The sequence below is a fragment of the Tachypleus tridentatus genome, chromosome 13 (assembly GCF_004210375.1).
Source record: "Tachypleus tridentatus isolate NWPU-2018 chromosome 13, ASM421037v1, whole genome shotgun sequence".
NCBI classification, from domain to species: domain Eukaryota; kingdom Metazoa; phylum Arthropoda; class Merostomata; order Xiphosura; family Limulidae; genus Tachypleus; species Tachypleus tridentatus.
The window spans coordinates 188,362,490-188,385,013 of record NC_134837.1 but is presented as its reverse complement, the minus strand read 5'-3'; the positions used below and the strand labels follow the sequence as shown (position 1 = coordinate 188,385,013).

The 22,524-nt window shown below is 30.3% G+C and overlaps 2 protein-coding genes across 4 annotated transcripts in view; one reads left to right on the top strand and one right to left on the bottom strand.

Moving 5' to 3' along the window:
• Positions 1–405: 405 nt before the first annotated feature.
• On the top strand, positions 406–11,307 carry LOC143237417 (uncharacterized). Of its 3 annotated transcripts, XR_013020060.1 has the most exons (8): positions 414–665; positions 1,417–1,546; positions 2,159–2,253; positions 3,233–3,325; positions 4,821–4,883; positions 9,196–9,276; positions 9,779–10,937; positions 11,008–11,307. XR_013020060.1 is itself a non-coding variant. In XM_076476651.1 (7 exons), the coding sequence occupies exons 1-7, from the start codon at positions 549–551 to the stop codon at positions 9,899–9,901; spliced, it is 702 nt and encodes a 233-aa protein (XP_076332766.1). In that variant the 5' UTR covers positions 406–548; the 3' UTR covers positions 9,902–11,307. The 3 variants fall into 3 exon arrangements, 2 of the variants coding, with proteins under 2 accessions (XP_076332766.1, XP_076332767.1); XM_076476651.1 differs by having other exon boundaries at positions 406–665; positions 9,779–11,307; XM_076476652.1 differs by having other exon boundaries at positions 462–702; positions 9,779–11,307.
• Positions 11,308–11,567: 260 nt separating this feature from the next.
• LOC143237416 (trypsin-1-like) overlaps positions 11,568–22,524 on the bottom strand; it is a 37,604-nt gene continuing 26,647 nt past the window's right edge. Inside the window, exons 7-8 of the mRNA XM_076476649.1 lie at positions 20,661–20,803; positions 11,568–11,933 (exon numbers count right to left, since the gene is read on the bottom strand). Of these exons, the coding sequence (XP_076332764.1) occupies positions 11,760–11,933; positions 20,661–20,803 (317 nt within the window). The 3' untranslated portion in view covers positions 11,568–11,759. The remainder of the gene's footprint in view (positions 11,934–20,660; positions 20,804–22,524) is intronic.

Genomic DNA, 22,524 nt, shown 5'->3' with positions numbered 1-22,524 from the left:
TTGTTGTCTTTCGCGAAAAACAGTAGTTAAAATTATTTCGAAAACAACGCCAATGTTAATATATTTTTAAGTAGAATGGAATAGTTCAATAAATTTAAAGGAACTTAAATGAAAGTTGAATAATTTCAAAAGTGTAATAACTATTTGAATGATGATAAAGAAATTGTTAGCTCTAAAATAATCATTTCAACCAAATATTATCGTAATAAAAGGTCAAATTAAGAAGGTAATATTAGCAACATAATGTGTGTGTGCTTTCTTATAGCAAAGCCACATCGGGCTATCTGCTGAGTCTACCAAGGTGAACCGATAGCAACCCAGAAGGCAAATAAAATCCATACCGAGTTGTCTTTAGTTCATAGGTATATAAAAGTAAGGAATAGTGCTGCCATCTGCTGTCTTAAATGTAAATTATTCGTTTATAACACCTGACTACGTCACGTGACGAGAAATACCTGCTTTACAATTCTGCATATGAGCCAACCGTCGCCATCTGTACGGTCACACCTTGACCGTTGTGAACCACAAAGTTTATTTGAAACTTCATCATGTCTACTTCATTAACTAGTAGTAAACACAGTTGGTTACAAAGAAGGCCTTTGCTTCGAGATGCGTACTTCACGGACTTACAGAAAGGCAGTTACTTTGCTTTTATTTACAGTATCGTGAGTATATTTCCCTCAGCTACAATCTACAGTGCAGGTGAGGTAGTGTAAGATAACAGTTGTGTAATAACAGTTAACTTTGCTTGATATGCTGAAGCGAACTTCCATAAGACGTTTTTCTACATACACATATTCCAAGCCATTGTTTAATTAGGATGAAAAATACCCATAAAATTCAAGTCTACACTCAAATTTACAGAAAGAAAGAAAAGTTCAGTGTTTAGACTGACAAGGGAAGAAGTAAAAGCAAGTTTCTAAGTCAGCAGACTTGTTTTAGTCACAACAGAAGGAGTATGTTGAACTGCATGTTAACTAACCATTTGCGAAGTAGCTGAACTTAGTAGGGTAGGCGTCATCTTCAGCAAGACAGTTTTATTTTTCTAACAGAATGACTGGCCTTTGGAACGGGTTGCCTTTTGACTCAAAGTTTGAAGTCTTGTTTTCGTTTAACGGTGTTAGTAATGTTTAGAAGATGGGATAACGTAGATGAACTGATAGCTTCCTTGTTGCTCTTAAACATTATATTATGTTATTACAGTGACTTTCGTACAGGTCACTTACTAATACATGACCTATAATGAGACTCTACGTGATTCGTGGTCTTTAGAAATATGATGGTAAATGAAAACAACGTTAAGGTTATTCTTTATTAAAACTGTTATTTTTGCAGTCGTTTTAAGTAGAAAATAACATAAACATACATAATGTCTAAAACTCTGATAAAAGTTGGCTACATTATTGTATTTTCCAGGTGGAAAGTGTATTTATGATTTGTTTGGTGGTGTTTGATATTTACTGCTTAGCTGAGGCACAACCAGGAACAACCAACCATCGATACTTTGGTATCAGTTTCCTCTTTGTTTATAGTGGAAACGCTCATGGTAAGTGTTGCATTCTATAAGATGTGTAGTGGCACTGTTAAAGTATTCTGACTTAAACTCTTATACCTTTCAAATTCAGAATTCAGTATTGTTTTGTTGTATTTAGTCTCTTTTATAGTCTAGACTTTCTTAACTCAATAATCAGTATTGTACTCATGTATTTAATATACCAATCAACTCTATACACCATTATCTCATCAGTGTCATAGAACTCACCGGTCAACACTTGCTCATATGTGTAAACTCATGAATATATTAGACTTCAGACACATCAGAGAATGCTATGGTCTTATATTTAACTCCTTTAGTACACTAGGTACTTTACATTCAACAATCAACACTATGTTCTTATATTTAACTACTTTATTACACTAGGTACTTTACATTCAACAGTCAACAATATGTTTTATATTTAACTCCTTTATTACACTAGGTATTTACATTCAACAATCAACACTATGTTCTCATATTTAACTCCTTTATTACACTAGGTACTTTACACTAATATGTTCTTGTAGTTTCAGTTTTTTACAGCTATTATCATACTGTAGTGTACAGTTTGTGTTTTTCCTAAGCTCTAAATGCATGTTTTTTTGTTTTGTTTTTTTACAGTTCGAAATCTTTTAATTTTCTGCTCAGTAATCTCATTTTTTCTCGCTGTTTATTTACTTGTGAGTTCAATCATCCTGATGAATGCACTCAAAAAGGTAAAGTGTCTGTTTATATACTTGGTTCTTATATTAGACTTTAAATAATATAATTTTGAAATAAGATTAGATTGGGTTATTATATATTTTGTGTTATATATATATATATATGTTACTTTGCTATGTACATTTTGTTATATATATTATATTATTTTGTTATATATGTTATGTTATTTTTTATATTATATATGTTTTGTTGTATATATGTATATATGTTACATTATTTTGTTGTATTAAACGTTTTGTTATATATATGTTATTATATTATATACATTTTATATTATATATGTTTTGTTATATATGTACATATGTTACATTATTTTGTTGTATTATGTACATTTTATTATGTGTACATGTTATTTTGTTATATTATATATGTTTTCTTATATATATGTATATATGTTACATTATTTTGTTGTATTATGTATGTTTTGTTATATGTACGTTATTTTGTTGTATTATGTACGTTTTGTTATATATATGTTATTTTGTTATATATATATATATATATGTTTTGTTATATACTTACATGTTTTGTTATATATATGTTATTTTGTTATATACATATATGTTTTGTTATATATATATATATGTTATTTTGTTACATTTTATACATATGTTATGCTATTTTGTTATATATATATGTTTTGTTATATATATATGTATTATGTTATTTTGTTATATTATATATGTTTTTTTAAATGTTGTGAAATTTAAACATTTCAGTTTTGAAAACTAATTAATCAAAGTGTTGTTTGGTAATTTTGAAAAACAGTTTTAATTTTATAAATTTTGAGATAGTAATAGGCTTTGTTTTTAAGGTAATGTTTGTAGCAATGCATGTCAACTTTGATTATAAAGTAATGACATGTCTCATATTAAGTATTCTCTTTTAAATATTGCAAAAAGACTAAGAATGTAAACATGATGTATGTTTTCAATAAAAGTGAAATACAAGTCATTATTCTCTGTTCCTCAGGAACATGAACAAAAGTTTCTCCCTTGGTTGATTGCTGCATTTCTTTTCACTGTTTGGCGTATCATTGCAATCATATTCCGCTCAATAGCTAATGTAAGTTTGTAGTTAAAAGTAGCCCAACTTATAATTTTATATTTAGTATCTATTCTGTAACATAAAGGTATTATATGAGTATTCATGTTTTATATTATTTTGAACTTAATGTTGTTGTAGAAGTTATTAATACTTTTCAAATGTTGATTTTGAATAACAAAACTTCACTATGATTTGAGGAGGTTATGAATCAAGATAATCATTCAGGTTTATTTAACAAGATCTGAACATTTCTCTTTTTAATAATAAAATAACCAACATTTCTCAATCTGAAGTCAAAGGGAAGGCAATTATGTTTTTGTAAAGCTCAAATCATAAATCATTTTTAGTTGCAATATTATTATTGGATTTTTTAACTGTATTTGGAAATTGTGATTTTTTTCAAAGAGTAATTATTTTTCTTTTATGATGAAGAAAGAGGTTAAGAAACAAATGTTACTGAAAAAAGAGAAGTTGTTCCCAAGGTTTTTAATTTTTTACAAAACTCCAGACTGCCTTTTTTGATGAATATGTCAGCTACTTAAACATAAAACATGAACACTTTAATATGTATGTACATTTTTATATCAAAATACACCTATTTTATAATTTCATTTACTGATAAAAATATTACATTGTTGTTTCCTACATTAAGACATAGAAAACAGTTTTTAACAAAGACAACATATTTAAAAGTGGAATTATCGATTCCCAGGCAGAAAATAACTTATATTTCTGTGAGAGGGTAGGAAAAATACCTGTTATTTTTCTCAAATCACAGAGTGAAATATATATTAAGATCTACTGGCAATGTCAAGAGTAGCAGAAGGCCTAAATATCTAGATAAATGTTAAATTAAGAAGACAGTGTAGAAGTAATGAAGAAATGAGATGGTAGACTGGATATTTGTATACTCTGTTACAACACTGTTGTAGAACATACTATGTGGACTTTATGTTAAAATAATGTTGTTTTTTTTGCAAGCTTTTAGACTGATAAATGCTCTGGTAAGAGGACCAAAAGCTTGTAATTAAAAAAACAAGTATTTCAATGTCAAGAAAATTCCATGTGCAATTTTACAAATACAATTATATGTGAAGTTAGATCAATCATTTGGTCAATAACCCATGTAAGTTCTGTAACTAGTAATTGAAGCAAAATGTTTTCATTGTTGTAGTAAGGGTCTGATATTTCAAGCATTGCTAGTCATAAGTTTATATTTTTTACCATGGTTACCACTAAGAGATACAACTATTAGTTTATTTACCCTGATTTCTAAGAAGCCTTATTGGTAATCTGATTCAGTTTTGTATCACATTATTTACTCTCATTACCATACTATTGATGAATTTGTTTTCTATCAGGTTAGTTACCATGTTACCACCAAGACTTACCAGCGATGTTTATAGTTGTAACACGTTATTGAGTTAGGTAACCATTGGCTCTTATAATACTTTAATTACATATTTTCAAAACATTTATTGTTGTTATTGATTAACTGTATTTCTTTTATTAGGATATTTATTACAGTTACCACCAAGCTATCCTTGTACTTTGGATCCTTCTTATTGGAACAAATGTAAGGTTTGAAGGATATATGTTTCTTTTATATTAATAGACAAGTGAGTTGCAAACAAAAATAAAATAAATACACTAGCACTAATTAATTAAAAAATAATATACTTTAGCAAAATAAGTTATTAATAAGTAAATAAGCAAAGAGTTGATGGTGTTCATATTATTGTAATGTTTTTCTCTTAGTAGTTCATTGTGTTAAACCATCTGTTAAAAAGAACTAAAGTTCAGTCCTTGTAGTAATCACATATTATATTTCTTCCTTTAATGTTTCTATAACATTGAATATTTGTACTCTGTCTTCAACTATTCTATGTATATGCTACAAATGATGTTCAAACTATACTGACAATCTAGGTAAAATCAAATTAGTATGCTTACACAAAGTAACTGCAATAGTTACCACAATGACTCATTTTAGTATCTTTTTCATGGTGTGTGACTCCAAACTTGTTAAATAAGACAGCCTCTCATAGTTACTAGTCATTGCATCTCTTAACCAGAAGTTTACTTAATGTAATCAAATCTGGATACTTTCTTATGGTGTGTGAATCAAAACCTGTTAGATAAAGACAGCCTCTTATGGTTACTGGTCTTTACATCTCTTAACCAGAAGTTTACTTAATGTAATCAAATCTGGATACTTTCTTATGGTGTGTGAATCAAAACCTGTTAGATAAAGACAGCCTCTTATGGTTACTGGTCTTTACATCTCTTAACCAGAAGTTTACTTAATGTAATCAAATCTGGATACTTTCTTATGGTGTGTGAATCAAAACCTGTTAGATAAAGACAGCATCTTATGGTTACTGGCCTTTACATCTCTTAACCAGAAGTTTACTTAATGTAATCAAATCTGGATACTTTCTTATGGTGTGTGAATCAAAACCTGTTAGATAAAGACAGCCTCTTATGGTTACTGGTCTTTACATCTCTTAACCAGAAGTTTACTTAATGTAATCAAATCTGGATACTTTCTTATGGTGTGTGAATCAAAACCTGTTAGATAAAGACAGCCTCTTATGGTTACTGGTCTTTACATCTCTTAACCAGAAGTTTACTTAATGTAATGAAATCTGGATACTTTCTTATGGTGTGTGAATCAAAACTTGTTAGATTAAGACAGCCTCTTATGGTTACTGGTCTTTACATCTCTTAACCAGAAGTTTACTTAATGTAATCAAATCTGGATACTTTCTTATGGTGTGTGAATCAAAACCTGTTAGATAAAGACAGCCTCTTATGGTTATTGGTCTTTACATCTCTTAACCAGAAGTTTACTTAATGTAATCAAATCTGGATACTTTCTTATGGTGTGTGAATCAAAACCTGTTAGATAAAGACAGCCTCTTATGGTTACTGGTCTTTACATCTCTTAACCAGAAGTTTACTTAATGTAATGAAATCTGGATACTTTCTTATGGTGTGTGAATCAAAACCTGTTAGATAAAGACAGCCTCTTATGGTTATTGGTCTTTACATCTCTTAACCAGAAGTTTACTTAATGTAATGAAATCTGGATACTTTCTTATGGTGTGTGAATCAAAACTTGTTAGATAAGATAGCCTCTCATGGTTACTGGTCTTTACATCTCTTATCCAGAAGTTTACTTAATGTAATCAAATCTGTATACTTCCTTATGGTGTTTGATGCCAAATCTGTTGGAAAAGACAGCCACTCGTGGCTACTAGTCTTTGCATATCTTAACTAGAAGTTCACTCAATGTCATTAAAGATGGCCCTTTAAATAGGCAGGCATTACAGGCTCTCTCACTGTGTTGACTAGGTATTACAAGCTCTCTAATTATGTTGACTAGACATTACAAGCTCTCTAACTATGTTGACTAGACATTACAAGCTCTCTAACTATGTTTACTGGACATTACAGGCTCTCTAATCATGTTGACTGGACATTACAGTCTTTCTAATCATGTTGACTGGACATTACAAGCTCTCTAATTATGTTGACTAGATATTACAAGCTCTCTAATTATGTTGACTAGATATTACAAGCTCTCTAACTATGTTTACTGGACATTACAGGCTCTCTGACTGTGTTGACTGGACATTACAAGCTCTCTAAGTATCTTGACTGTACATCACAGGCTCTCTCACTGTTTGAGAATATTCCTTTCCATGAGCCATTTCCAAATTTACTATTGAAAGTAATTTCATTGAGATTGTCTTATATATTTATCTTATAAGGTAGAGTAAATTCTTGTAACTTTGTCCTACAAGGCAATGTAACTTCTCTTATAACTGTGTCTTATAAGGTAATATAAATTGTGTTATAACTTTGTCCTATAAGGTAATGTAAATTCTTATAACTTTATCCTATAAGGTAATATAAATTGTCTTATAACATCGTCTATAAGGTAATGTAAATTGTGTTTTAACTTTGTCCTATAAGGTAATGTAAATTGTTTTATAACTTTGTCCTATAAGGTAATGTAAATATTTATAACTTTGACCTGTAAGATAATGTAAAATGTCTTGTAACTTTGTTGTATAAGGTAAATTCTTATAACTGTATCCTATAAGGTAATGTAAAGTGTCTTATAACTTTGTTCTATAAGGTAATATAAATATGCTTATAACTTTGTCCTATAAGTTAATGTAAACATTCTTTTAACTTTGTCCTGTGAGGTAATCTAAATTGTCTTATAACTTTTTCCTATAAAGTAATATAAATGATAGTGTGTGTATGTTTATCCTATTTTAGGATAGAAATACAGTAAAATATTTGTCCTATAAGGTAATATAAATTGTCTCATAAATGTGTCCTATAAGGTAATATAAATTGTCTTGTAACCTTGTTCTATAAGGTAAATTCTTATAACTTTGTCCTATAAGGTAATGTAAAGTGTTTTATAATATTGTCCTATAAGGTAATGTAAATTGTCTTGTAACTTTGTCCTTTAAGGTAATATAAATTGTCTTATGACTTTGTCCTATAAAGCAATGTAAATTGTCTTATAACCTTGTCCTATAAGGTAATATAACTTGTCTTATAACTTTGTTCTATAAGGTAATATAAATATTCTTATACTTTATCCTATAAGGTAATACAAATATTCTTATAGCTTTGTCCTATAAGGTAATGTAAACATTCTTATAACTTTGTCCTGTAAGGTAATCTAAATTGTCTGATAACTTTTTCCTATAAAGTAATATAAACGTTAGTGTATGTTGATCCTATTTTAGGATAGAAGTACAGTAAAATATTTTAAACATTTTTACTTCTCAGAAACATAAAAAAGTCATAAAAAATGTACAGTAAATTAAGATTATTTATTATCAATGTACTTCATCATTAAAAATATATATTTTACATTTATATTTGATATAAAAAATTTCTGTCACATTTTATAAGAATCTGTTACAAATTTTCACTATATGATTAATACCTGCACATTAAAATTGTAGTGATGGGGTTATGAAGGGGGTTGCTGTTAATTCTTGCTAGTGTTGTGAATGTTGGTATGAACTAAAGAAATCGATATAAGTTAAAATGTATTGTCTGTAGTAAGTCCATGACACTTTGCAGGGTGTGGTTGAATCTTCTTCAACATTGGTAAGGAGATTCATTAAAGCCACGTGAGGGGCACATGCAAATTTTTGGTTTTGCAGTTTATATGAGCATTCTTGTGTTTTTGGAATTACAAATAAGGGAAGTAACTTTTCATGTTCTAAGATAATCTTTCACTAATCATGAATTTACATAGCTTCAGTCCAAACCTAAAGTAAAAACACAGGGTGAGACAACCCAGCCTAGAACCAAATGCATAAAATTTATCATGAGACTAAAAATATTGATTCTATTTTAAACTTAAATAATAAAAAATAAACCTCTTTAATCAATGGAGGTTTCAAATGAAGAAATCAACAATTTGTATTTGTTTTTATGTTACTTTATCCAGTACATAGAATAACAATCATATTAGGTTATGCATTTGTTGCTAAGCAACATGACATATAAGTCATTGTTAGAATGCATTGTTACCAAAATGCTCTGACTTTTCTATATATTATAAGTTATATAAGGAACCACTTCTTTTCTATGTGGTTTTTCACTAGCTTGCCTTATAAAAAGACATGCATGCATGCACACACACAAAGATAAGGCATTATACCCAGATGCATACCCTCAGGGTCCACTTAAGTATGGATGCAAAATTTCAGATTTCTAGCTTCTTTCCCCTTGGAGCTATGGCAGTCGCACATAAATAGATACACTCTTTTATTTTTATAGAAGCAAATATTTCACAAACCAAGTTTAAACTGGACAGGCTGATTTAACACCCCTTTCTTTGTTAGGTATTTTTTTGGCTAGTGGTTTATTCCAACTACCAGGAGCTTGCAGATATAACACGCTTAGAAGATATGGCAAAACTTAAGGTAAACACATTTTACTTTGTTGTTTTTTATTGAAATATTGGATCCTTTATTTATTTAAAAATTGTTTGTTCAATGTTAAGGAGCATTATTGTGTTATGAATTATTTTATTATCATCTCAGTAAGACTGTAAATTATTGTTTTGAAAAATTGGCTGGAACCATTACTAATAAAGATGGCAAAATTTCCATACACTATTTTTCAATGTTTTTGATTTCTGGAATAGCTTGTTGTTGGATGTTGTGGAGGAAATAAATTTAAGTGACTTTAAAAGAAAGCTTGATAACTATATGAATGATAAGGGCTGGCTTAAAGATTATTTGTATTTTAAATTTATTTATTTGATAGTTTTAGTTTAGTTTAGAGGATGAGACAACTGAGGTGGACCAATAGTTCCCTTGTTATCCCTAACCATTATTATGTTAATTTTAAATCAATTTTTCTATTTTACAAGTTGCTATTAAAATTACAAATAATGCCAGCATTAAAACTTTTTTGTTACAGATGGGAACAATGAGCAGTCTTAATGCATCAAGAAGTCTTTCTCATCACTCCATCAATTCAGTAAAAAACACTCAGTCAAACTCTTTCACACCTAGAGGCTCTAGTTCCACAGCCTCTGTATAGAAGGACCATTTTAACAAACTTTATTAATCATGTTTCTTTTGTAAGGTGTAGGGATATATATTCTCCATTCAGAGATGAAAATGAAACTTTTGTGAACTGAGAATAATAACACTAAGTAAACATCATTCACAAATATTTAATCAAATTTCATTAGATTATCAAAATCCACAACGTAGTTTATATCTTATTATAAGTCATCATTAAAACTTGTTTGCATATACTTTATTATCCTGTGACTGTGCATACTCTAGTGAGTTTGTTTTTGTTTTTTTATACAAACCATGAGAATTATATTTTTTAAAGTTTATTGTTACATTAGCTTTTGTATTTCTGTACCATTCCCCTTATATGTACTTAGAGAAAATAAAGTTCTTGTGAGATATAGGTTTAGTTGATACATGAAACATCTAACTAATTGAAAGTATAATTGTTTTAATGATATACACGTACAAAGATATTTACAGACAAAAACACTTATTGTCCTTTAATAATAATGTAACAAATGATTTGGAGTACAAGAGCTAACATGAAATGACTCCTTTTTAACCATCACCCAGTAATACATGTGTGTATTGAGAAATAACAGAGCATTCCTGAAAGTTTACACGTGCTTTTTGGTAGATGACTCAATACAGAACATAAAAGTTTTAATTATAACTTCTAAAGGAACTTGGTGACTGAGGTTTGGTTTTTTAATAGTTGTACAAAGAATAAAATAATTCTTACCAGGAATGACACTGAGGGGTTTCCTCAAATTTCATTTTTGATTAAATCTATGTACTATTGCTTATCATAAGAGAAAAGACATTTCCTAGTTTTGATAACTCTGATCAATGTAAACATTCTTATAACTTTGTCCTATAAGGTAATATAAATTCTTATAACTTTGTCCTATAAGGTAATGTAACGTGTCTTATAATTTTGTCCTACAAGGTAATATAAATTGTTTTATAACTTTGTCCTGTAAGGTAATGTAAGTTCTTATAACTTTGTCCTATATGGTAATGTAAATTGTCTTATAACTTTGTCCTATAAGGTAATTTAAATTGTCATATAACCTTGTCCTATAAGGTAATATATATTGTCTTATAACTTTGTCCTATAAGGTAAATTCTTATAACTTTATCCTATAAGGTAATGCAACGTGTCTTACAATTATGTAAACTATTATATTTTTAGGTAGACAGTACAGCTCACAGTTATTGTTGAAGTTCATTTTTAAACGTTAGGTCATGATATCTCTGTTTGTGAGCCTTCAAGAAAGTTGTGTTCTACTGTAGCAGTTTTTCTTTGTTAATTGTTTGAAACAAATAATTTTCTACATCCACTCTGAAACCTTGTTTGTGACTTCAGTGTTGTCATTCTGTACAGGTTAGTCTTTCAATAGAAATAAACAATTTAAGATATGTGCTTGGAATTATGTAATGACTGTAAACAGTGGGTGAACCTACATGATTTATCAAACATTAATGGCTTTTCTGTTTAATTTTTAAACTTCACACATCTGAACTTTTAAGACATGCTGTATTCAACAGTAATCACATCTATTATAATTGGTAATTTATAAAAGAAAGGCAGCAGCTTTGGAAAATATCAGAAAATCTTGGTCCTTTTCTTGTCTAATTATAGATACTTTAAAAAGTAACTTGCAGAGAAGAGAGGCATGTTTAGTTAACATTTTTAATACAGTTGTGTCTGTAAATTACATTCATAAACTTAAGTTTTCAATGTTACTGTGGAAATAACCTTTTGAATCAAAGATATTGTTTATTCATTACTTGTTGGATATGGAATGATTTAAAATTTTGTTGAATATTTAAAAACTGTTCAGTCTTATGACAACAAGTGTTACATCATTTTAACAAGGAGGTGAGTCAACTGTATTTTCTTCTATCCAATCTATAAAACTTGATACTTTAGTGTACACGGATGGCCATCCAGGGTAAGCACATATTTCCAAACCAAATGAAACAATTCCTAAAATTGTGATTCGACCATCTTCTTTGATTACCATAGGTCCTCCTGAATCACCCTGTATATATAGTAAAGCAAAGAGAAAATTTTAATATTTGTTAAAGTTGCATGAGAATTCTCATGAAAGAAATAAGAATTTGTAATAGTATATTCTTTACAATTAATGATGCTGGAAAAACACAAAGATTCAAGAAGTCTTGACAGAAATGAATAAAAACCCTATAAATTGAGCACTTTTGGAAGGTGGGTCTTTCTTCTTTGGAGGCAAATTGGGAACTAATAAGTTATGGTTTGACACAACTGAACTTGTATATTTTAATGTTTCTTTGCTAGTTAAGATATGAAAGTGATCTTTCACAGTGAAACATGTAGAAGTTAACTCAGTGTCTATAAATGACTAAAGTTACCTTGGTATCAATTAAACACAGAACTTACATGTCATTCCAAACAAAGTAGTTAGTTACCTTAACGTTCCTAAATAAATGAAAGCGACAGTACTTTTCTCACACAGCTACAAATGGTAGCAATTTTAATTCTCTTAAAGAACTAAAAATATTTATTACCAGGAATGAAACTCTCCAAAGAAAGTATAAAGTTATTTTCTTCTTCACTTAGTTTTTCACATTAGCACCTGCAAAACAAATCCTGAAGAGGAGCTGACATATGAGTCTTAGTGTTCTGAACCAGAAGTGAGTGTGTCAGACTGCTTTAACCCTAGGACTATGTCCAAGTTAAGGTGGAAACTGCCTCACTTTCTGGATCAGTTTTATCTTGATCACTGTCTCTTATATGTAGGAGGAAGAGACTGGAAACAAACTAAGTTTGAGATTAAAGAGTCTTCTTGAGAAACACGAACTCCTAACTGCCTCAGCCTTCCAAAAACTATACATCTGTCTCCTGCCTAAGTGTACCAAATTACAATTAAATATTCCCTAATTATTCATAATGGCAACAAACTTAAAGCTTCTATCACAGTTGAAACTACCAGGATGCCCTGCTTTGCAAAAACAGATTCTTGTGTGATGCATAGAGAAGATTTATATATGTATATATATATATATATAGTCTCTCGATGATTATTGCTACAAGGTGAGGATATTTGTAACTTATAAAAGACATTGTACCCAAATTTAGAGCAATGCACACCCTCGTATGAAGAAACATGCTAGTTAAGTGAAAATATTTTGAAGAAGGATTGATATATTCATTGTGGGTACATGACATTCCACACAATCTGAATATACATAAGTAGCTTGTACTACTTTGTGTTTATGCAGTAAGTATGTGGTTTACAAAGCACCTGAGACTAGGAGGAAGACTGTGAAACTTCCAAAATAATCTGTGGTGTACTCATTGGACCAGTTGACTATATGGGCACAATAAATTTCACTCATCACCACGTAGCTACTGATGTTGGATTTCCCACAAAGTAGTCAAAGATGCAGACATTTAATTAGCGGAGTTATATAGAGTTATCAGAAATAAAAACACTGTCAGAGACATCACTAATATTGAGGAACAAGAAATTATCAACCAAAGAACAGAAGGAACCTTGATCCTGGTTTTACCAATGAAATAGTGTGATTCTTAATGGTAAATATATTAAATGATATATGTCTTATTTCACTCAACCAAAGACCTGAAGGAAACTTGATCCTAGTTTTACCAACGAAATAGTGTGATTCTTAATGGTAAATATATTAAATGATATATGTCTTATTTCACTCAACCAAAGACCTGAAGGAAACTTGATCCTAGTTTTACCAACGAAATAGTGTGATTCTTAATGGTAAATATATTAAATGATATATGTCTTATTTCACTCAACCAAAGACCTGAAGGAAACTTGATCCTAGTTTTACCAAAGAAATAGTGCAATTATTAATGGTAAATATATTAAATAAAATGTCTTTATGTCAGTAAACTAAGTATTAACCTTAATTTAACATATAACAATTTAACAAACTACTCAAAATATTAAAAGAATAAACTATTATATTTAACCTTTATAACATTTTACATTTAAACCAACCCATAATACCAAAAAATCTATAGTTTATCAAATGTCCATAAAAACTTAATAATCTAAAGTTCAATTATACCTTCTTATAACACTTTAATTAAAACTATAACCTTGGTAAATACTTTAACTGGATTTTAGAAAATTGCATCTCTAAAATAAGTATCCAATGAAAAACACTCCCCGCCTACAACACTTACACAGTTTAAACAGTAACAGCAACTGTTACAACTAGCAACAATAAAGGCATTCATAGTTCCTTCAATTATACAGACTTGTTGTTGGAAATCTATTACCAAGTACTTTGGCCACTCTTTTCTTACATTACATAGAGACCCCCACTAGTACAGCAGCATGTACTATATTTCTCTACAAGTGGGTTTTCTCGATATCACTGATAATTTTAACATGGTTCGTACATTTGTTTTCATCCCTAGAATGAAAATTAAACATCTTAATAAAGTTATATAACAAACCCATCCCATCAGGAAACATTCAAAAAACAAAGTGTAACAGTTTCACATTCTTTTACTTAAGTGAAAGACAACGAACTTGAAGATCAGGTTAAAAGAACACCAACAAAAGTTTTTCTGAACAGAATATTACGGTAGTAAAACATGAGTCTGAAGAAAAATCTGGGAAGTTTATTATTTAAATCAAACAATCCAATAATTAACAAATACCCAAACACATCTGTATGTGTCTTTAGTCGTTATTTCACAACACACTCGTATTAGTATGCAAATATTTTGCATAACATGTTCCACGTTTAAAAACATACTTATACAGTTTTTTGTTCCATTTTTCTGTTTAGTCGTAAACAAATAATCTGATTATTCATATTAATATTTACATTCATAAATAACTGCTATAAGCTTTGAAATTTAAATACATTGTTTAAATATTAAAACCTTTTGTACTGTTATAACTTGTGTACTTGATTATATCAGTGTTCGAAACGTTCAACCTGTTGCAAAAATAGCCGTCCTTACAGTAAAAGCTGTAACTTGTAATTAAATGATGCTTAACCAGCAAGTAAACTGATAAGTGAGGAAGTTATATAACTATTATAAAAATGCTAAGTGATTCCCACCTAATAATCATGAAGAAAAAAAGAAAGGAAATCATGACTCTGTTACATTCCAGGTAGTAAAATGTCTTGCTTCCATACACAAATATTTTGGACCGAAATTAAGTCTAACTTATTTACCCATTCAGTGTCCTGAATGGGATGAGCAGTCACAGTGGACTAACTAATGTATCAGCACTGACTTATCCTTAATGAGATATCACATTTATCTTATACATACTAGTGACAGTAGCATTCTGTTCAAAAAGTAGCAGGTTCACAAATTCTCAACAGCTGTAACAGTGTCTCTCATAGGAGAATGACATTCATAGTTGTTATGTAATCAGATAATAGTGTTCTCATAGTGCTCATGCAGATAATTGCTATAAAAACAAATTAATGTATGATAATTTATGGTGAACTTGAAATATATTTCAATTGTAGTTGATTGATTGGAATTAAGCGCATAACTCCATAAAGAGCTATCTGTGCATTGCCCACCATGGGTACCAAAACCCGCTTTCTAGCGGTGAATTCACAAACATATTCGCTGTGTCACTAGAAGATTCAGTGTTATTTGACAGTGACATCAAAACTATGCCTATCTATTTTTAAAGCTGAGAAACTTATAATATTTTTGTTGAAAGTACCGTTGAACTTATTTCACATAAAAATCTGCTTATCAAGAGAATGCAAATAGATTTATTACAAATTAGAAGAAATGAGTCTTTTTTTAACTCTTATATAGCACACTAAATTTCATGTTTGAATATTATTGCGATATTGCGCCTAATTACTATATTATTCAATATTATAGTTAAACAGTAAACCAAATATATAATGGTTGTATTATATATTAGATTTAGACAGTAAACCAACTGTTTCATGATTATATTACACCCTTGTGCAAATTAATTGAAACAAATGGTCATTTTACAATATTTTCAGCATGGCGGCCGGTGTAGGCTCGCTGGACCCGCTGATTTCCTTTAATAGTCATTTTTCACACAGACGGCGTCATTAGCTGTGTTTTGCAGTACGGTCGATCTATTTTTGGGATATATCACGAAATTTTGAGGAATATTATGTTATTCGAAATTGCGTTAGAAAGGCAAGGAGACCAGTCAAAAAGCAACTTCTTACCAACTCAATGAAGAAAAAACGGTATCAATGGGGTCTGAAATACAAGAACTGGACGCAAGAACAATGGAGAAAGGTGTCATTCAGTGACGAGACTTATTTCTTCGTACTGGGTCAAAGATATCTACATGTTCGCAGATCTCCAGGTGAGAAACTTCGAGAATCTCACATCAATCAGTTCGTAAAACATCCCTTGAAAAAAATGTTTTGGGACTTTTTCAGCTACTATGGCGTCGGAGGCTCACATATCGTAGAAGGTATGATGCGAGGACCACAGTACATCGAAGTTTTGCAGAGAAGAGTCGTTCCATAATTGAAAAGAGATTTCCAGATGGATCTGGCATTTTCCAGCAAGACCTGGCTTCGTGCCACACATCGAAACTTGTGAAGAATTTTATGACTACAACGCGAATAAAGGTGCTAGACTGGCCTGGAAACTCTCTGGACTGAAATCTTATTGAAAATCTTTAAGCGATTTATAATGAAAGACTTCGGGGAAAAGACTGTACTACGAAAGATAAGCTAATTGAGGCCATAACTGAGGTGTGGTACCGCGATCCAAAAATTAGTAAACATTGCAATCAACTCGTGGACTCGATGCCAAAGCGGATTAATGATCTTCTGAAAAATAAAGGCGATCATATCATGTATTAATTTGCGAGTAATTTTTGGATTCTCAGAAATAAAGCGCAAAAAATTGAAAAAAAAAATCGTAATTTTCCGTCTTGTTTCAATTAATTTGCACAAGTGTGTATATACTGTACTTAGACACAAAACCAACTGTTCGTGTTTGTTTTCTTATAACAAAGCCACATCAGGCTATCTGCTGATTCCACAGAGGGAATCGAATCTCTGATTTTAGCGTTGTAAATCCATAGACTTACTGCTGTAACAGCGGGGAACACCAACTGTTTAATAGTTATATTATATTTAAAGAGTAAACCAACTGTTTAATGGTTATATTACATTTAGACAGCAAACCTACTGTTTAATGGTTATATTATATTTGGACAGTAAACCGACTATTTAATGGTTATACTATATTTGGACAGTAAACCGACTGTTTAATGGTTATACTATATTTGGACAGTAAACCGACTATTTAATGGTTATACAATATTTAGAGAGTAAACCTACTGTTTAATGGTTATACTATATTTAGACAGTAAACCTACTGTTTAATGGTTATACTATATTTAGACAGTAAACCTACTGTTTAATGGTTATACTATATTTGGACAGTAAACCTACTGTTTAATGGTTATACTATATTTCGACAGTAAACCGACTATTTAATGGTTATACTATATTTGGACAGTAAACCTACTGTTTAATGGTTATACAATATTTAGAGAGTAAACCTACAGTTTAATGGTTATACTATATTTGGACAGTAAACCTACTGTTTAATGGTTATGCTATATTTGGACAGTAAACCTACTGTTTAATGGTTATACTATATTTGGACAGTAAACCGACTGTTTAATGGTTATACTATATTTGGACAGTAAACCTACTGTTTAATGGTTATACTATATTTAGAGAGTAAACCTACTGTTTAATGGTTATACAATATTTAGAGAGTAAACCTACAGTTTAATGGTTATACTATATTTGGACAGTAAACCTACTGTTTAATGGTTATACTATATTTGGACAGTAAACCTACTGTTTAATGGTTATACTATATTTGGACAGTAAACCTACTGTTTAATGGTTATACAATATTTAGAGAGTAAACCTACTGTTTAATGGTTATACAATATTTGGACAGTAAACCTACTGTTTAATGGTTATACTCTATTTGGACAGTAAACCGACTGTTTAATGGTTATACTATATTTGGACAGTAAACCTACTGTTTAATGGTTATGCTATATTTGGACAGTAAACCTACTGTTTAATGGTTATACTATATTTGGACAGTAAACCGACTGTTTAATGGTTATACTATATTTGGACAGTAAACCTACTGTTTAATGGTTATACTATATTTGGACAGTAAACCGACTGTTTAATGGTTATACTATATTTGGACAGTAAACCTACTGTTTAATGGTTATACTATATTTGGACAGTAAACCTCTGTTTAATGGTTATACAATATTTAGAGAGTAAACCTACAGTTTAATGGTTTTTCTATATTTGGACAGTAAACCTACTGTTTAATGGTTATGCTATATTTGGACAGTAAACCTACTGTTTAATGGTTATACTATATTTGGACAGTAAACCGACTGTTTAATGGTTATACTATACTTGGACAGTAAACCTACTGTTTAATGGTTATACTATATTTAGAGAGTAAACCTACTGTTTAATGGTTATACTATATTTGGACAGTAAACCTACTGTTTAATGGTTATACTATATTTGGACAGTAAACCTACTGTTTAATGGTTATACTATATTTGGACAGTAAACCGACTGTTTAATGGTTATACTATACTTGGACAGTAAACCTACTGTTTAATGGTTATACAATATTTAGAGAGTAAACCTACAGTTTAATGGTTATACTATATTTGGCCAGTAAACCGACTGTTTAATGGTTATACTATACTTGGACAGTAAACCGACTATTTAATGGTTATACTATATTTAGACAGTAAACCTACTGTTTAATGGTTATATTATATTTGGACAGTAAACCTACTGTTTAATGGTTATACTATATTTGGACAGTAAACCTACTGTTTAATGGTTATACTATATTTAGACAGTAAAACTACTGTTTAATGGTTATACTATATTTGGACAGTAAACCTACTGTTTAATGGTTATACAATATTTAGAGAGTAAACCTACAGTTTAATGGTTATACTATATTTAGACAGTAAACCTACTGTCTAATGGTTATGCTATATTTGGACAGTAAACCTAATGTTTAATGGTTATACTATATTTGGACAGTAAACCTACTGTTTACTAGTTATACTATATTTAGACAGTAAACCTACTATTTAATGGTTATACTATATTTGGGCAGTAAATCGACTGTTTAATGGTTGTATTACACTTAAACAGTAAACCAACTGTTTGTGTTTGTTTGTTTTCTTATAGCAAAGCCACACCGTGGTATCTGCTAAGTACACTGAGGGGAATCGAATCTTTGATTTTAGCATTGTAAGTCCGTTGACTTCCCGCTGTAACAGCGGGGGACACCAACTGTTTAATGGTTTATATTATATATGATATTTAGAAAATAAACTGTTTAATGGTTATATTATATTTAGAGAGTAAACCAACTATTTAATGGTTATATTATATCTAGACTGTATATCAACTGTTCAATGGTTATATTTAGACAGAAATCAAACTGTTTAATGGTTGTATTTAGACAGTAAACCGAGTGTTTAATGGTTATACTATATTTGGATAGTGAACTGACTGTTTAATGGTTGTACTATATTTAGATAGTACATCGACTGTTTAATGGTTATAGTTTGATAGTATATCAACTGTTCAATGGTTATATTTAGACAGAAATCAAACTGTTTAATGGTTGTATTTAGACAGTAAACCGAGTGTTTAATGGTTATACTATATTTAGATAGTGAACTGACTGTTTAATGGTTGTACTATATTTAGATAGTACATCGACTGTTTAATGGTTATAGTTTGATAGTAAATCGAATGTTTAATGGTTATACTATATTTGGACAGTAAACCAACTGTTTATGTTTATTTGTTTACTTATAGCAAAGCCACATTGCGATATCTGCTCAGTCCACGGAGGGAATCGAACCCATTACTTTAGCGTTGTAAATCCGTATATTTACCACTGTAGTAGTGGGGTACCAACTGTTTAATGGTTATATTATATTTAGACAGTAAACCAACTGTTTAATGGTTATATTATATTTAGACAGTAAACCAACTGTTTAATGGTTATATTATATTTAGACAGTAAACCAACTGTTTAATGGTTATATTGTATTTAGATAGTAAACCAACTGTTTAATGGTTATATTATATTTAGACAGAAAATCAACTGTTTAATGGTTGTATATTATATTTAGACAGTAAACCAGCTGTTTAATGGATATAATGCATATTTATTTTATTTTCCTCAAAAGTAAAACATGAAATTTAAATCTCACGTCACCATTACAAAAAGCCTTATGTATTTTTCTCAAGCTGTAGTGATTAACCTGGAATTGGGAAATTACAGTGATTAGTTATTACGGTAATTTAAGGTATGCTTTATTCGTCTGTATCAGAGGATTTATTTCCTATTTTTACCTTTGGTGTAAAGTAAACAAATCTATAGTCATTACACATAAGTATAAAATTATAAGTTAGGTTTAGTGTCATAATATTATTCACACATCTGGTGTTTAAAAAGTTCAAGTACTAATGATGTTGGCAAAAATCTCAGAGGTAAGTCGAAAGCCTAATAACGCTGAAAACTGGGTTTAGGAATCCGTTGTGTGCAGATCACAGATAACCCATTTAAAAATAAACAAATCTTCATGACGTGTTTTCCTTAACCACAATATAAATTTAAATTTATTAAACTTCTATCTATTAAGTCAATTTTAAAACATACATACCGAACACGAGTCGGTCGTCTGTCCTCCAGCACAAATCATCGATGAAGTTATCTTCACATTTGCGGTTTCCCATTTCTTTTTACATTCCTGTTGGTTCCAGATAGGTATATCAGCTTCCATTTGTTGGGTACTGATCGAACCAACTAAATCGTATTCATGAAAAGTCGTATAAATGCAAATATATATATACATATTATAATTGTGTTTATACTTTTCTTCGAAAAGAAAAACTTTTAGTCACTTACTCAAATTTCTTCTCGTAGATTCTCAAAATTGGCTGCTAACATATCCAATAAACGACTGATAATACACTAGTGTACAAAATGGCTCACTAACTTTTGACTCATGAATTAACTCATCCACTGTACATACTAGTTGCGCAAAAGTAAAACAAACAAACAAACAGACTTGAGAAATTCGAAAGTGTAACAAAAAGTGTTCTCTCGCAATCGAAACATCTAAATTAATATTAAGGACATTTTAACTCGCCATTTAATAACCGAAATTTGGGTAAGTGAATAATATTGTGGCATTGCACCAAATTTATTATTCAGTATTATACAGTCGCCCAAGTTGATATTACAGATTTGTTTTCTTTTCGCCAAAAATGAAACTGAAAATATTCTTTGTGACATAGAGGCCTAACAGATTTTTAGAGGTGGTTTGAACCAATATTTGCGTATTCAAGGCTCATCAACACAGTTTTCTTTAAATCTGTGATACTTACTGTTGTTGTATAAAGATAGCTTTTTACTTCAAGACTTTTGTGAAGTATGGTTTGACCTCTTGAAGAATAAGCATGCGATATGAAGTTTAAATTTAATGAAAGCAGCACTCAAATTGAGAACTCTGATATCTACTACATTATTTCAAGTTATAAGAATCCATGAGCGAAAGTAAATAAAAATGAAGATGGTCAAAAATTACCTTTCCTCTTTTAAAATTTAATATAACAGAAATATCATTTCCGTTTGATGCCTTTAGGAGACGCCATCGATGTTTCCCTGGAGGAATTGACGAGCAGTTTTTCTACCATGATGAATAACTGCTCAAACATATGCTGCACCTCTTTCCTCATCTTTTTTCCAGTTAAACGACAAATACGAACCATACTAAACTTAACAAATGGAAAACAGGACTTATCTGAAAATAGGACATGTCGCCAGAGTCCTAACTGTAACACAGTGACGGCAGTGAATTCTGGTTAATATCGATTTGTAGATAGCCCTGACATATTGCCAGCATCCCAGCTTCAAGCTGCATGATCTCTTACCTAAATAACACGATGATGGCGTGATTCTGGTTGGTTTGCAGATAGTCTTTATTACAAAATAACATTGTTTGGTCAAATTCCTATTCACTGTTCTTCTAGTTAGCCTAGAATGAATGTGTCCAATGTTGGAAGACTTCTTTTGACTTTGACAAGTTAAATTGATCAAAACATGATCATCTCAGACAGTAGTTTTTCAGAGTCTATGAGTAGACTCTCCTGAAACAACGTTTCTTGTCGTCCAATGATCTTTGAGGATTCTACAAACACTGGGGATAATTTATTGTTCTGGCAATATCCGTTTGTTTTTTTACCATTTCTAGAAGTCGAAAGAGACGCTCTGTAATTTCTGGCCAGTGAGGAGACATGATTCTACACCGAGTACAAAGAAATTGTTTGAACAATGCATTAATCTGTTTGGAAAAAGGGCATACAAAAATAACTCTTTTATAGAAGATAGGCGTTTATATATGTTCTGACGAACGAATATTCAAGAAAACTCATACAGACCAAATATTTCCCATAATACATTATATTCTCTATTACTACTTGGGCACTTACTCAACAACTACTACATAATAACATTCATACAGA